General features: G+C 44.5%; 1 protein-coding gene across 13 annotated transcripts in view; it reads right to left on the bottom strand.

Annotated features, from left to right (window-relative positions):
• EYA3 (EYA transcriptional coactivator and phosphatase 3) overlaps positions 1–16,222 on the bottom strand; it is a 60,062-nt gene that overhangs the window by 9,143 nt on the left and 34,697 nt on the right. For 5 of the 13 annotated variants that reach the window (XM_055798211.1, XM_055798214.1, XM_055798212.1 and 2 more), the window contains 6 exons: positions 12,127–12,264; positions 8,687–8,769; positions 6,335–6,518; positions 2,782–2,921; positions 872–955; positions 175–264 (listed from right to left, as the gene is read on the bottom strand). In XM_055798211.1, coding sequence (XP_055654186.1) covers positions 175–264; positions 872–955; positions 2,782–2,921; positions 6,335–6,518; positions 8,687–8,769; positions 12,127–12,264 — 719 coding nt within the window. The remainder of the gene's footprint in view (positions 1–174; positions 265–871; positions 956–2,781; positions 2,922–6,334; positions 6,519–8,686; positions 8,770–12,126; positions 12,265–16,222) is intronic. The other 8 variants (XM_055798217.1, XM_055798219.1, XM_055798215.1 and 5 more) reach the window with 4 other exon arrangements.

The raw sequence follows: 16,222 nt of genomic DNA, 5'->3' as shown, positions 1-16,222 counted from the left end.
CTCAGGTAAGTGAGCACACCTCTGACGCGGCTGTGCTTAGAACCACTTAGCTCTGGCAGACTGTTATTTTTTGGCATCAAGCAGCTCTGAAGCACAACAGCCCTCACAAATGGTGCACCATCATCCCGACCAGGTAATGCGGAGTTTTGCCTTTCGAGAACGTTTGCCATGTACCTCCAAGTCATTGAAAAACAAGTGAGTATCAGCTACTTCAAAAATCATCTCCTCCATTGACAGACCTGAGCCAATCACTAGGGTTGGATCCTGGTAAAACAAAAAAAGGAAAATGTAAATTCACTGTGGTTAAAGGCAGAAGTAAATTGTGATAAATCTTTCATCAGTTACACCGCAGCTTCCACTGTATATCAAGACTGACATAATTCCACCTGCATTCAGTGTTGTGAATTACAATTGCCCTAATATTTTACATAACTCCATTAAAAAAAACAAACCACACCCACATTCTGGTAATACACTGACCCAAAATGTAACAAAACACTTCAGTACTGCACAGCAGGGACTGATACATTTTCAGAGGTAACACAAATAAACATTCAAAAATCTTCAGTATTTTGAAGGATAAAAAATACTTTCTTTCACAATGTGCTATGACCTCAATAATTCCTAACGATGACAAAAACCAGTTTGAGATTTTAAGACTTGTATTGTTGAAAGGCGTTTGTGATGTCCATATCCTAGTTCTGTATAAAGCCAAATTCAGTGTCCTTTCCCCACCCCAAACTGCCAACAACTCAAAAGTATCACCTTATACATTTAAACCAAAATATAATTTTGTATTCCTTTTCCAAAGATCAACATTTAATTCTGCATGACAAATACGGTTCTTCTTCCACAGAAAAGACAGTATTACCTTGCCATATTTTTGAGCATAAGACCCTGTGAGAAGTGAATGGAAGATTATGATGGTCTCATCCAGGTCCCAGAGAAACACTCGCTGCACAGAGAATAAAACAGTTTAGAGCAGAAACACTCCAAGCGCTGAGCTACAATAAAGGAGCAAGTTTTAGGGTTAACTTTGTGGTGAGTTGCAGTATGCTTTTAACAGATATGAATGACAATATCCATCTTACAGGCTGAACATATTATTAAATTATTTCAGTTTATGCAGTGGAGTTTCTGAGTTTCTATACTGCTACAGTGTGACTACACACTCAGAGTAAGGCCTTCTTGCTCAAACTATTTGAAAAGCTTCTCTTGCTTTTATGAAGTGCTAATGAATTTTAGAGCCCTGCCAGGGTAAAAGTTTACTGTCTGTGATCTGGAGAGCACCAGGTAAATGACCTGGGCGTTTGTCAGACACCTTTGCTCTGATGAAAAAGGGGGACTGGCTGCCACGAGAAGTAGCAGAGCTTCAGTACAGAAGGACTTTGATAAACTTGAGAACTGGGCCAACAGGGACTAGAAGAATGTCACTCACTGCAGATTCTGCACGTGGGGTAGAACAACCTCTCGTATCGGCCCAGGCTGGAAGGAGCTGGAGGGGACAGCGGGCACAGTATGAGCCAGCAGCACCCTCCCTGGGGTAAGACGACCTGCATGCTGAACACTGTGTGCCTCGCTGGTTGAAGGAAGGTGCTGTCTCACCCTGCTCAGCACTGGGAAGGTCACCCCAGATTACATCCCCAGTTCCAGAGGTACATGAGGGAACTAGAGAGGGGCCAGCAAAAGGCTGTCGAGACGGTCAGTGGCCCAGAGGAGAGGCTGAGGGAGGTGTGATGGTTTATCGTAGCAAAGAGGAGACCAAGGGGGATCTAATAGCAGACCACAACTAGTTGAAAGGGAGCTGCAAAGATGGAGACAAATTCTTTTCATTAGTGGCAGAAGGAAAATTGCCATGGAAAAAGAAGGAAAAATTTGCAGCTTGGAAGAGTCCAGCTGGAGAGAGACAACCTCCTTCCCCAGGTCGATGTAGTAGTCCTGGGACAGATCACTAAACAGATCTAGAATCTCCAGCCTTGGAGGTTCTCAAGACTCAGCCAAACAAAGCCATGGTTTCAGTGCTGGGGACAGCCCTGCTCTGAGCAGGAGAAGGTACTAGACATCCAGATGTCTCCTCCACTGACGCCACTATGATTTCAAGATGCGTGTAGGTGATGCTTGTCAAGGACCACTGAAGAACTCATTTGGGCCAGTTCTCAGACAGCATGGGTCACGGGAATTTCCCAAATAACATCTCAGCACAGGAAAGACATGGACCTCCTGGAGCTGGTCCAGAGGAGGGCCACAAAAACGATCAAAGGGATGGAACACCTCTCCTGTAAGGAAAGGCTAAGAAAGTTTGGGTTGTTCAGCCTGGAGAAGAGAAGGCGCTGGGGAGACCTTATTATGGCCTTTCAATACTTACAGGGGGCTTATACGAAAGATGGGGACAAATTTTTTAGTAGGGCCTGTTGTGACAGGACAGGGAGTAATGGTTTTAAACTAAAAAAGGCAGATTTTCACTAGATGTAAGGAAGAAATTTTTTATGATGATGGTGGTGAGACACTGCAACAGGTTGCCTATAGAGGCTGTAGATGGCCCAACCCTGGAAATGTCCAAGGTCAGGCTGGACGGGGCTCTGCACAACCTGATGTAGTTGAAGATGTCCCTGCTCACTGCAGGGGGGTTGGACCAGATGACCTTCAAATGTCCCTTTCAACCCAAACCATTCGATGATCCCCTTCCATTTCCATGGAGATAGAGTGAAAGAAAGAGAGGAGGACTTTTACCACCACCACTGCTCTGCAGCGCTACCTGTAGAAAACAAGATGGCTACTTACCTCTAGTTCACTGTCCTGTGAGGAGGAGGTATCTGCTTTCCTCTTCCCCCTGTTCTTCCCAGGGATGTTTTTTCTTGCCTGCTCATCTAACTCTTTACTTGCTGTTGCTCTTGATAATGAAGGACTTGTGGATGCATCTCCTAAAAGAAAGAAATCATCCCCTCATGTCTCAAAACAAACACCAGCATAAAGCTTACAGCATCTGGCCACAAACCTCCTTTGCAGAAGGTAAGATGTTATCTTGCTTTATTGATGCAGTAGTAGTTGAACCCTTATTAGAACATAAAACATGATTTCTTTGTCCCATCACTTCAAAGCAGCTGTCTCCTCAATTCAGTCCACCAGGACTGAGCTACTTAACTGCATCCTGCCTGCAGTACAAAGCCAAAGAACCTTCTATCCTAAGGTCTGAAACCCCTCAGATGTCTCACCACCCTGGAACTGCTTTACTACTCAATTAATACTTCTTGAGAGAGTACCAGAAACCCTCAGTCTGGAATGAGTGTACAAAGGAAAGCATTTCTCCCTCCCAGATTTCCTGGACTAGTGTCCTGCATCCGGCTGGGAGAGAGCTAATTTTCTTCTCAGCAGCTGGTTCAGGGTGTGCGCTGGATTTGGTGTGAGAATCACCTTGATAACACACTGAAGGTTTTGGTTGTTGCTAAGTGATGTTTATACTAAGCCATGGACTTCTGGGTTTCTGAGGCCCTGCCAGCGGGAGGGCTGGGGGGGCACAAGGAGCTGGGAGGGGGCACAGCTGGGACAGCCAGCCCCAACTGCCCAGAGGGATATGCCAGACCACAGAACGCCATGCCCAGTGTACAAACTGGGGGAAGAAGGAGGAAGGTGGGGGATGCTTGCAGTGACGGTGTTTGTTTTCCTAAGTAACTGTTAGGCGTGACAGAGCCCTGCTTTCCCAGGGATGGCTGAACACCTGCCCAGGGGAAGCAGTGAATTAATTCCTTGTTTTGCTTTGCTTGTGTGTGTGTCTCTTACTTTACTTATTAAACTGTCTTTATCTCAACCCACGAGCTTCCTCGCTTTTACTCTTCCGATCGCCTCCCTCATCCTGACACGGCGGGGGAGCAGGGGAGCTGTGTGGAACTTAGTTGCTGGCGGGGGTTAAACCACAACAACTAGTCAAATGTATTTTGTGTCAAGCAACACTACACAACAGATGATGTTTCTACCTCTGCATAGGCTACTCACCCCTGTGCCACTGTAAAGCCTTAAACGGTTAAACCGCAGCCAGCGCACAGTTATCTGCAGTGTGCTAATCGCACGCAAATCCGCAGTGTGCTAGCTGTGAAGCAGACTCACCTAGACTACAGGTCCATGGGCCTATCCAAGAATTAGTAAAGAACAACAGGGATGATCTGGGCCCTCGAGACAGCGACTTGGCCAAGCACTGTGGCCATGGCTGATGGGGATGTATTACAGAGCCTGTTCTGCTACTGGTAAGAACACCCTTTCCCAGGGAAAAAGGAAAGCACCACCATAAAATAAAAAAATCATGTTTTGATGTGCAGAATATTATGACCATGATGGGAGATACTGTCTGAACCCTTTATTAACAGTTCAGGCAGAAGAGTTAACATCCCAGATGTCTGCCTGACCAGTTCAGAAATAGGATCAGAACTGTAGTGGGAAGGCTGAGGGCACAGAAGACTTGAAAGAGCCTGAATCCAGTCTGGCTCTTGAAGACAAGACATTACAATACCTATGAAAATTAATGCAAAATGGTGAACTTGGAGAATTCTTGAGCTAAGAAAAAAGCACTGAAAACATTAACAACTGGGCCGCTCCCTGGCCCATGCCTTGAAATAAAAGGTCAATTCCTTAGGTTTTCAACATCAAATGAGAACAAATTCTCATGGGTAAATCTGCTGTTGCTCACATCAGCTAGAGGCCAACTGCTTCCTGAAAGAGGGAAAGTGCTTGAAGCACCATGCTTCTTGATTTACAGCATCATAGTGCGGTGTTTGTCATCCCCGTCTGCAGCATCCATAAGGTAAAGGTGAGAGAGGTCTGGAACTTCACTGAGTTAAGGACTCTTGATTTGTATGCTTTGCTCACTGGCAGCCACCCATCCCTGCTCTCAGGCTTCTTGAACAAGTCTGAGGAGCTGGCAGAGCCCAGGTACTACTGCTGGACATGGGGAAGATGGAGAAGGCAAAGTGCTGCAAGGCAATCACTCGCCACCTCCCACAAGCAGGCCGATGCCCAGCCAACGTCCAAGCAAGAGCAACCCTGGAAGCTAAACACTTGCTTCAGTTTTTACTGCTAAACATGACAGTATATGGTATGGGAAGTCCCATTAGTCAGCTCAGGTCAACTGTCCCAACTGTGTCACCTTCCAAGGTTCTTGGACAAGAACACAAGCTGGCTGCAGGGGGTGTGGAGGGGAGAAAGCCTCGACACTGTACAAGCATCCTTCAGCAGCAGCCAAAACGCTCCTGTGTTATCAACACTGCTTTAGCCATGAATCCAAAACACAGCACCAGCAGACTTGCTATGAAGAAAGTTAACTCCATCCTGGATAGACCCAGGGCACCAACAAAAATGAAGACAATCTATATTTTTTTTTCTTCCAGTCTACCAAGTTACAACAGGCAGCAGATTTTGATTTAAAACTGTTCAACAATGCAATAAGAATTTCAGAACTTCTTGTGTAAGACACTGGAAGAAACACTACGTCTTTGCTCTTGTCCTTGTTAAGTATAGAAAACTGTATTTTTGGTAAGGAAATTTTAGTCAACACCACTGCAAATGGTACATTACATGGCATTAGTGGAAAAGGCCAGCTAAAGTTGTGACTTCTCTAGAACAGTCAATTAAACCTTTTCAATCCACTTTCTACATTTCTTCTCTTACCAGCAAAAATCTTCTCCCTCGACAAGTGCCAGGTAATTTACTGCTATCCAGAAGCAGATCTACTCACATGCAAAGCACAGCAGAAGAGCTGTCATTTCAAAAAATGGTTTACATGAAGATGCAGAAGAAAGGACAGGATGTACTCCTGGGCACATCGAGGACCAACTCATTGAGAGGTGATGGCTGAACTACAGCTCTTGAAAACGCCTGAGTAGTGTCCGGAGGGTTCCCATAACTGGGACCGGCAGCTATGTCGTGGCTATCAGGTAATCTGAATATCTAGCTGCGGGAGGGAAAGAGCTAGCAGGAGCTATTGAGACTGGATAGCCCAGGTGAACACCCAGCCCCAGCATGACAGAATCTACAGTCCCCAGGGAGCTGCTGTTGGCAACTCTTCAAGTCACCCCTGGAACCCCCTCTCCCTAGGGCATTCAAAGAACGTGGTAGGTGTCTACTGAATCGCAGCAGTATAAGACTTCCAGCAGGTCAGTCTGGCTGCCCACCATAATACTCCGCACACCAGCGAGACCAGCCTGACAGTGGAAGGCAAACGTCCCGTCCAGGCCCACACGCAAAGGTGCTGCAATCACCTTCTGGAAAAAAGTTTTCCCCATGTCTGCACACTGTAGTGTTTATCAAAGGTATTTTGCAGCCCCCCTGTTAAAGATCCAGTTGTTACCGGAGGAATGCCTCTGCACCGTCCGCGTAGGCACCATGGCATTTGGTTTTTCGGTTGGATACGTAGTTGTTGCTAACGCAGAACTCTCCGTGCTGCTGTCCGACGGCGTTACGACTCCAAAGCCAGAACTCGGGTAACACGTCTGGTACTGACTTTGGCCCAGGATTGTGTATGTAGGATATTCCTGTTAGAGGAAAGGATTTGTTATGATAGAGCACTTCAGGAAACAATATTACATGACTGGTCGTGGGATCAGGAGCACAAGCGGCGTTTTCTTCTGTCCTGCCAGTTACAGGGAACGATGGAGCATGTCATCGACAGATCATACAGATCAATACCTGAATCAAGGCCTGGTGGCAAAGGCTACATTTCGTGATTTCTGATCATGGGTCAGCACCATTTATACAGCACCAGGCCTGCTGGCGACAGATGGGGTTCACCTGTCTCTCAAAGATGGGAAAGGACGCTAGGGTTTGGGCCCCTCACGGGCAGAGGGACGCAGAGGGGCTGGAGCGTGTCCAGAGCCGGGCAGGGGGCTGGGGTGGCTGGGGGGGGTCGGCCTGGAGAGGAGGGGGCTCGGGGGGCCTGATCGCTCCCTGCAGCTCCCGGACAGGAGGGTGTAGGCAGGGGGGGTCGGTCTCCTCCCAGCCGACAAGCGACAGGACAAGGGGAAACGGGCTCAGGCTGCGCCGGGGGGGTCAGATCGGGTGTTGGGAAACATTTCTTCACCGAGGGGGCGGCCAGGCACTGGCACAGGCTGCCCAGGGAGCTGGGGGGGGGGGGGAGGTGTCACCATCCCCGGGGGTGCTGAAAAGCCACGTAGATGCGGTGCTTGGGGACATGGGTCAGTGGTGGGCTCAGCAGTGCTGGGGCAACGGCTGGACTTGATCTCAAAGGCCTTTTCCAACCTAAAGGGTTCTGTGATTCTATATTAAGATGACTTTTATGCTAGAATATGCCTGTCAAAGAGAAATCCCAGCACAAGCACAGTCTGACTTTATGCTATTTCATTCTGTCTGTGTAAGACACCTTCCAAAAGGGCTGGGATCTGACGTCCCAACAGTCCCGCACACGGGCAGGTTCTGCAGACTGGAGGCTAGCAATCACAGGGCTGCCACTCTGTCTCCAGTTTCTTCAAAAAATAATTCATTATGAATAATGTGACAGCAACAGGGGAGTATCAAGTGGATGCCAAAGCCACCCTGTGCTCTGGAATTTGTGGTTTTGTCTTGTGTTTTATTTTCTGAGAGCAGATGTACTGACAGCAACAGAAAGTCATCTTGGCACTGGCTGAGGGTGCAATGCCAGCTACAAGAGCTACAGATAAACTGCCTTTACTCATGTCCTGACTTCAGCAAGCAACTATTTTGCATGCTGTGATGAAAGGTATCCATTTATGAAGACTATTTACTCATTTAGGAGATCACTGATCACCTGAAGCTGTGCTTGAGGATTTTAATTTCTGCTACAGATAGTAAAGAAAGCAGCCATCCCAAATGTCATGTCACACTCTTCTAGCACACAGTGCACTCCTTGGTTCCCTCAAAGAGCAGTGGACTTGTGAACCAGGCACCCTGGTCTGCACTACCGAAAGAAAAATCTTTTTTTTTCCCCTTACAGCTCCAAGCAATTTTATGTTAATGAAAGAAACTTAAAAACCAACAGCACAAGCATACAAGAATTTTTGTGCATCCATTGCATTTTCCACACTTCCTATATTCTCTTTCTGCAGAGTTGTGACATTGAAGGGCTCCTTTGCATATCTAAATACTCAGAATGGCAGTTAACACTGACAGTGCTATGTATTACCTGCAGCAGGTCACAGTCAGGAGGAAGGGCTCTATGCTAGCTGCAGGGATTTTTTCCTTTGTTCTATTCTAGCACCATCAGAATGCATCTCCTACTGTACTGTTGTGGGGTTTTAGTTTGTTTTGTGTTCAACCTATTTTCCTTTCCTTGCTGAGGGAGAACAAAGGCATTGAAATAACATCCACCTATAATCCTCCCTGTAGGTTTGGTTCTCAAAACAGTTTTCTTCTCCACTGTCTCTCTTGCAGAGAACTCAGTACCCTGTTTAGAGATCCACCTTCCACACAATCGGCAGACAAGGAAACTGCTTTGAACATACGAAGTGAGTTTGTTGCAAAGGCCAAAGGGAAAAGCTTTATGGTTAAAGAGACAGAAAGAGTAATTTTGCTGACCTGGAGTTCCATACCAAGCCCTATAACTCTAGTACCCATTGTGCTCCATTTGAAGCGATGCAAATATTTGCCCTGCCTTTGTTAGTTTTGAGTAACATGTTAAACAAAGGTGAAGGAGATGCTGCACATAAATATAGCAAGGAAGTTTTACCTGTGAGATGCTGGCTACTGCTGATGTGGAAATATTGACAACAGTTGAGGATGTAGAGACTGGACTGGCATTGGTAGTTGATGCTGTAAAATTAAGAATTACTGCATTAAATGCTTCTAAAAAAATCACAAAAGACAAGACAAATCCAGGTTGTGAGAAAAGTACTTACTAGGCTTATGTGCAAACATTTGTGCTTCCAGTACCAGTCTGCTTGTAACAGCCAAAAAAAGAGCTGGAGCATATTTTCAAACCAATTACGTTTCATCTGGGATTACAGGGAAGGAGAGCTAGCGTATCTTTAAAAACAGTACTATCAAAATGTTTCAGAAACCTTTTCCCTCCATGCCTGCTAAGCAACTGGAGTATAATTACAATGGCTTCACATCTTTACTAAGAGTTTTGAGAAGACAACAATCATATTCTGATGTTCAATCAAGTAGTAGTTGAAAATTAATCAGAACACATCAGTAAAATGTGTTAGGAAATAAATGTGTTTAAATAGCCCTGATAAAAAAATTCTCTCTGCGTTGGACTTAGTATATTTAGTCTAACTAGATTAAAAAAATTAAGGAAACAGTAAAAATATTTCAAATAGTATAAGAAGGGTGCTTCCTAATGGAGAAAGCGAACATATCTCCCCATATCCCTGTGAGACTACAACTGTTTCTTGGATGAGACTTTCTGAAATAATTTGTCAACAGCTTGTAGGACAAATTCTTAAGAGACATGTGGTTGTTAGTGTGATTTTTAAGATGTTTAATAGCCTCCATGTTACTGCATTCAGTTCCTCCAAAACACAGAAGAGGCTGCTAGAGCACTGTCTGGGAACACCAGTCATTTAGCAGATTTTGTGGTTTTACAGCCCCAGGGCTACTCCATTAAGCATTACTCCACACCAGGTTTTGGGACCCTCAAAGATTAGTGAAAACAAATAATGAAATTGGCATGAACAAAATCAGGATGTACTAAACCAGGTGCCAGCAGAAATACTATTTTTGCTAAACCTTCTGTCTCTGCACACAAATAAAACCAAAAAGCACTTTTCGATGCTTATGAAAAGACCTGGAGAAACCCACAGTATCGCCTGCTTCACCATCACTCTGAGAAAAGCCCTCACTTTCTGCAAGTAACACCCATGCAGAATTCACCCCAAGACTGAAAAAGTCAAGCTTCTGAAGGCTTCAGTCTTTCTACCCCAGGGCAACAGACCCCACCATGAACTCTCCATCAATGTAGCACAGATACTACCTGGTGAAAGCTCCTGGAAAGAGGAATGGATCCAAAATATGCCTCAAAAAAGATGAAACCTGAAAGAAATGTATCTTCAAAGAGGTGCAGAAATACACAGTATTTACAAGAGGTGAGAAATGTGAAGGGTGACATCTCTGCGGAAGCAGAAACGAAGGTCAGTAATTAGCCCCTGGGAAGCCCCTCATAGATCGGAGCAGCCGTGTTCAAAAACAGATAGGAGAGAATTTGGGGGGAGAACACAGAAAAGGGAAAAAAGGCTGTACTGAACAGCAACAATGGTAATGAAGATATTCAAGTACCTACTGTAGCTACACAGCTACTAGAAGCACAATTGTGAGAATAAGGTACCCGTGACAGATAGTCCTCATAAGCAACTGCTGGAGAACAGGGGCCGGGGCTAGTTTTCCAACTAAAACTTCTTCCAACAATACATGTTACGGAAACAATCAAGGCTGTTATTACCTGAAGAAAACGTCACTTCCTAGGGCACTCTGAAGAGCAGCTCTCCAGAAAAGATCCTCACTAACACAGAACAAACCTGCTGTGAAGCTGGAGGAGATAAACTGTCTATAAAACAGATTATTCTATCACCTCTCTCAAGATTATCATGGAGAGCAAACAGAAAGTGATTCTCACCTGCAGTGCTCTGAAGAGGCTGCTTCTCCACTGAGATAGATAACAGAAGGTAAGAAATCATAGAAAAAAGATTCCAAGTGCTGGGATTCTGGTAAAAACACAGATGCCCTCACGTGAACTTCATTGTTTATCTTAACTCTGGTCTCCTTCCAACATTTTTTTAATTATCCTTTATCTAGTCAAAGTTATACATCAGATTTTTACAAACGGCTCCCACTACACAGATTAACCATTTCTTCCTGCACTGTGGGTCAGTTCCTTTCACCTGTGAATGGGCCAAAACCACACAAAAATGTTTGGCATGGATGTGCCAGAGGGGACCACTTCATGGTCTCGGGTTTAAAAGATCAGCAAACAAGTACGGCTTTGAAGTTGCCATGACTCTTTTTCTCTTCTCTCTTTCTCCCCCACTTCCAGACCTCATCCTCAGATCTTACATCCCTACCTCTCCTGCCTTATTCATCCCATTCGGCTTGGCTTCAGTCTTTTTCAAAGATGTTTCAACCTCCTTTATGTGATGGGAAGAAACGGCAATTAATGCATTTTATGTTTCACTTGGCTGCTTTGCTCTCTCGGGGAAGAGGGGATACTCCGAGCGGACAAAAGAAAAAAGGTTTCACCATGATGACAGTCAGGCTCTGGAACTGGCAAAATCTCCATCCTTGGAGATTTTTGAGACCCAACTGGATAAAGCCCTAAGCAACCTGGTTCTGAATTGTGTTAACTCTTCTTTGAGCAGGAGGCTGAACTAAAGATCTCCCAAAATCCCTGAATTATTCTATGAAAATATGACACAAGAAATAGGTTAAGAATTCCTGAAATGTTTTTTAAAACCTACAGAGAAAGAGACAATTTTTCACTATTTATTACCCAAACATAAATGGCAAAAATCCTGCCTAAAAATAAATACATATATATCTCTATATATATCTATATATATATCAATTTGCACATATTTGCCTATGGATCAATATTCCATTATTCAGCTAACTGGCACATTTACTCCTAAAAATTGCTTTGGAATCTGGTGAAATTCAGCACCTGGCTTCTTAGATGTGGCACTTCCAGCAGTTGTGATATTTGCAGGCTAGTTTTACACTGAGAAATTCACTTTCTAGCGGATCTACCAACCTGGGGTGTATGATATAGAAGAGCCATCTACCTTCAGAAGTAATTAAAAAAAATATGTTTAAAAAACTCCAGTGTCAGACAGTGTATTTCCTGACATCAAGATAAAGACCACCAACAAAGAGCTTGAGCTGCAAGAGCATTCCCAGTAAAGGCATGCAAGAACACAACATTTAGTCTCCTCTTCCCTTCCCGTTTGCTCTTCACCCTGTTAAGTCCATCAGCGTGGCACCACCAAGCCAGCCTGGTGCATACAGAGGTACGTAGCAAATACAAAACCAAACACAAACACACGCCCAAAGAGAGAAGAGGCAAAGCATAAAGAAGCATGCACAAACCAAGAACAAACGTGCAAGCCTCTCTACCTGTGGTATCTGGACTCAATTAGGTGGAGAGAGATGCAGATAAAAACCATGCCAAGTTACCTTCAATGGAATAAGAATAATGTGCTGGGCTGGGCTGGCTTGTGGTTAACCCTGTAGTGCAGGTAAGAACACTGTGCTGACTTGTAGATGGAGTCTGAATTAAACCACTTTCAGGTTTCATACCTGGCCACAGTGCACCTGAATTGGATAAATTGGACCAGTTACAAACAAATATGCTGGGACCAAACAGCATGCTGCTACCTCAGATTAAGATCTTTGCTTGTCACAAAAGCAAGTTACAAATCAGACATGGAAAATTTTAATTTCTGCAATAGTAAGTGCTGTCAGGCTGTGCATGGATTAGAGCTGCTGACAAAACTGGCTGAAAAAGAGAAAATTAAAAGCACCAACAAGACCAATTTCCAAAGCTTTCAACTAAAAATCTGCTAGTGTCACAGTAAGATTCACTGCCACGTCGGTACAAAGGAACTGCTAATCCCTTTGATGTTTGGGCTGAGTTGCACAGCACTGCAAATAACCTCAATTATTACATAGTGAGGCTGAAGTTGATATCTATTAAGGTCAAGGTCAAGGCTTCCACTACTTCAGTGGGCTTTGGGTTGACTGTCTTAAAACAAGCTGCAAGTCAGTGATTTTCAAAGACTTACAACTGCGAATATGGAGCTACAAAAAAAAAAAAAAAAACAAAAACAGTGGAAAAAAGAAATCTAAATGTTTCTTTAGATTTTCTGTCATTCTGGAAGGCATTTGTAACAACACTGGGCAGAGCACAGAGACAGCCAAGTGACTGTAATTCATCTGTACAAGGCACACAGGGGCAGCATGGTTTCAGCTCAGGTGCCGTGTTAAGGTCTAGGCTAGCGCACAGCATCCGACTGAAGTAGCTCGGCTCAGGCCCGATTCTTCAGGGCTCTGCAGGCTTTTGTTTAAGTATTTCCAGACCTACAGCCAAAGTCAAACGCATTTCTCCCTGGCCCTGGTTAGAAAGCAGGAATCAGTTGAGAGGATCTACTTAAAAACAAGCAGGAGGTGTGCAAAGCAGAGGGAGAAAGGATGTTTGGAGCTAGACACAAAGTTCAGGGGCAGTAGAAAGTCCACCCTCCTCCTTAACCCCCCACAAAAAGGAGCACTAAATCTGTGCGAGCCACCTGCAGCCTTTCGCCCACCCCAGCAGGACGAGCCACAGGCTCTGAGCTCCAGGTCTCTTACCCAGAAGACACAGGAGACTATAGAGCTGGACAGGAGCAGCAACTCCAAGAGCTTGCTCCATGTTGTAGCTCTGTCAGAATTAAATTATGCAATGTCTCTTTGATATATTTACGTATCTGATCTCAAACTGTCACCTGTGAGTCAAGTCATTCACCTATCTGTACAGCCACACCAGGGTTTTGATTCTTTGACTCTCAGGTTGCGACTTCATTACTGTTCCAAGCCTCTAGAACTGTGATAACTGGCAAACAAAAGGGAAAGACTGATTTAAGAAAGACTGTAGATATATTGTAGGAACTCCAGAACAAAATTTATTGGAAACAGATCCTCTAAGGAGATTGGGAGTAGCTGTATTTGTTTAGTCTGGAAAGGGTGTGCCACAATCTTCAAATAGGTGAGTACTTTTCTAGAGGGCAGAGTAACCGACAGTTCCTTACAGCACAAGATAGATGGACAAGGAGCAGACAGCAACATAGTGAGATGGTCACAGAGCACACAGAAGTGCCTAACAACCCTGACAATGATGCACAAACCAACTCTGAATGCTGTAGGATAATTATCACTTAAGGAGTGTAACCCCAGGTCTAACACACACGTCGGTGCGGGAGCTGACTCAGGTCACATGTTAAGGCATCTTTCAGCCCCTGCTTTCCATGACTGTTTCTTTGTCACCTCTCAGTACAGACACATTCTATTTTCCATACAGGAAGGCACACTCTGGGCCTTGTCCTTCCCTCTCATTCTGCACGACATTTATAAGCTAGCACAGCCTCAAGGATGACAGAGAGGAAGCTGGGTGAGGGGGAACAAGAACCCCCCCTGTCCAACAACAGCACTGCAGCTGGGCCAGAAGAAAGTCACAGGACATGTCTGGCCCCACACAGGACAGCCCATCACTTGTAGGTTTTTCTTGAGTTACTGCAAACCATCACATTCCCAGTGTTTCTAATGCCAACTTACAGCCACACGTATGCAGCTTGTATGTCACTACTCTACTGCTTCTCTAATAAAATCTCTCCAGACCACAAGTATGTCCCAAGCAGAACTAAGTACCATCAAAAAAGTATTACAGCACAAGGAGAGGTGACAAATTGGCAAGAGCATAGGTCGTCTCTTCTCTGAAAACAGCATCCTGACCTGAGTGATCTTAAAACTATGCTTGTGTTTCTCAGCTTGCTTGAATTTCCTATTAAAAATACATCTGCTTTGTTCCAGTTTACATAATCCACGATGCCTTCTTTTCGGCATAAAACCAAGTAAGCAGTAGAAGGTCACAAAACCTCTGGAACAGGCCCTTTGATGCTGGTAAAACATCTGAGCAAGCTGGGCACATCCTTACCTGCTTAATGGAGATTTTTGTGAGCAGAAACAATTTGTAGAATTTCCTCTGCACTTGCATGTTCAGCCCTCTACCCTCCACCTGTCCACCACGCCATGCAAGGTCCATCTTCTCAGTATGATCAAGCAGGTACCACTCCAGTATGATTTCCATTACTAGAAATATGACTTTTAACACCTTCCAAACACTTAAATTCAGACTAAAACTTCAGGTATTTAATAACAGACCTCAAAATCCATATCAAGACATTTCAGTAAGTGAACACATTTCAGAAGACATTTAACAGAGAAAAGTTCCTATGAAGTTAACAGAAAATGCTGACCTCTTTGCTAGGTCTTCAGAAGAATTCCTACTGTTAAATTCAGGGTACTACACTGAAGCAGCTAGGCACCCCCAAATTCCAGAACCTCTGGATTAAAAAAACCCAAACACTCCCCCCAAAACACAGCCACCACCACTAACCAAGAAAACGTCACACACACAAAATACTAACACAAACCCCTACATCCTACCTCCCCCAAAAAAATTTTAGAAGTCTAAAACTCCTTTTTAAAAATCTTGGCCTAACACTTCAAGGAAGCACCGCACGTATTTAGAGGTATCTGCCTTTAAAAAAACCAAGCACATGACACAGTAAAATACCTACGAACAAGGCAGCCTCGGTGCACCATCCACAACAAACTACCAATAAACACTAAAAAAATGAAGTAAAGGAAACCACCGGCCACTGTTCAGATACAGCAAAAACCAGTGCAAGAAGGCACTGAAAGCAAAGTGCAGGCACCCAGGGAAGAGAAGTATGTTCCAGCAACCATAACATGGGGTCAGGCACAGGTTGTAGGTAACAGACTGCTGTGACAACCACCACCACTACAGCCAGACAAAAAGCCAAGGGACAGAGCGTTCAGAAAGACAGCAGACAAACTGCCCTGGCAGCTGAAGACCTGAGTGTGGACACAGCATCAGACTTGTCTGCACTGGTCCAACCTTCCAGGGAAAACCTCTCCTGGAGGAATGAAGGGAGCTCAGCAAAAACAACAGCCCGACCTTTGCCTCACCAGGATATCTAACACAGAGCCAAGTAGGTCCTCGCCTAGAAGCCCAGGTGGTGGGGAAGTTTGGATGTTTTTAGAATTCTCTGAAACGGCAGTTGAGCCTTACTGGCAGGGGCTGAGCTAGAAACGCAGCAACAGCAAATACTAAAACAGCCCAACACTTACACCCTGCACAGCTCCCACTTCGTGGTGCTCAACTGAGCAGTCAGAACAATGTACCTCAGCATTAACACAGGGGAAATGAGATCTGGGAGATACTGTTTGCTCAAACCCTTACATCCAAGTTACTGAAAAGCTATCATTTTTTTCCTAAGGATCCCTCATCCACAAGGAAACTCCTTTTCATGAATCCCAGGTGTTACAAAAAAAAAAAAAAAAGAAGAAAGAAAGAAAGAAATGTAAGTTTGTTCTACACTTTGTGCCATATTATTTTAAACAGTACTAGTAATGTAACTTATGTGTAATAAAACGGAGCTTAGTTGTCTTATCTTTTCTACACCATCTTTCAAAAATGGCACAACAAATCAATTGT

Source organism: Falco peregrinus, chromosome 3, assembly GCF_023634155.1.
Source record: "Falco peregrinus isolate bFalPer1 chromosome 3, bFalPer1.pri, whole genome shotgun sequence".
Taxonomy (NCBI): domain Eukaryota; kingdom Metazoa; phylum Chordata; class Aves; order Falconiformes; family Falconidae; genus Falco; species Falco peregrinus.
Note: the sequence above shows the minus strand (reverse complement) of the source record. Positions and strands in the feature narration are given on the sequence as shown.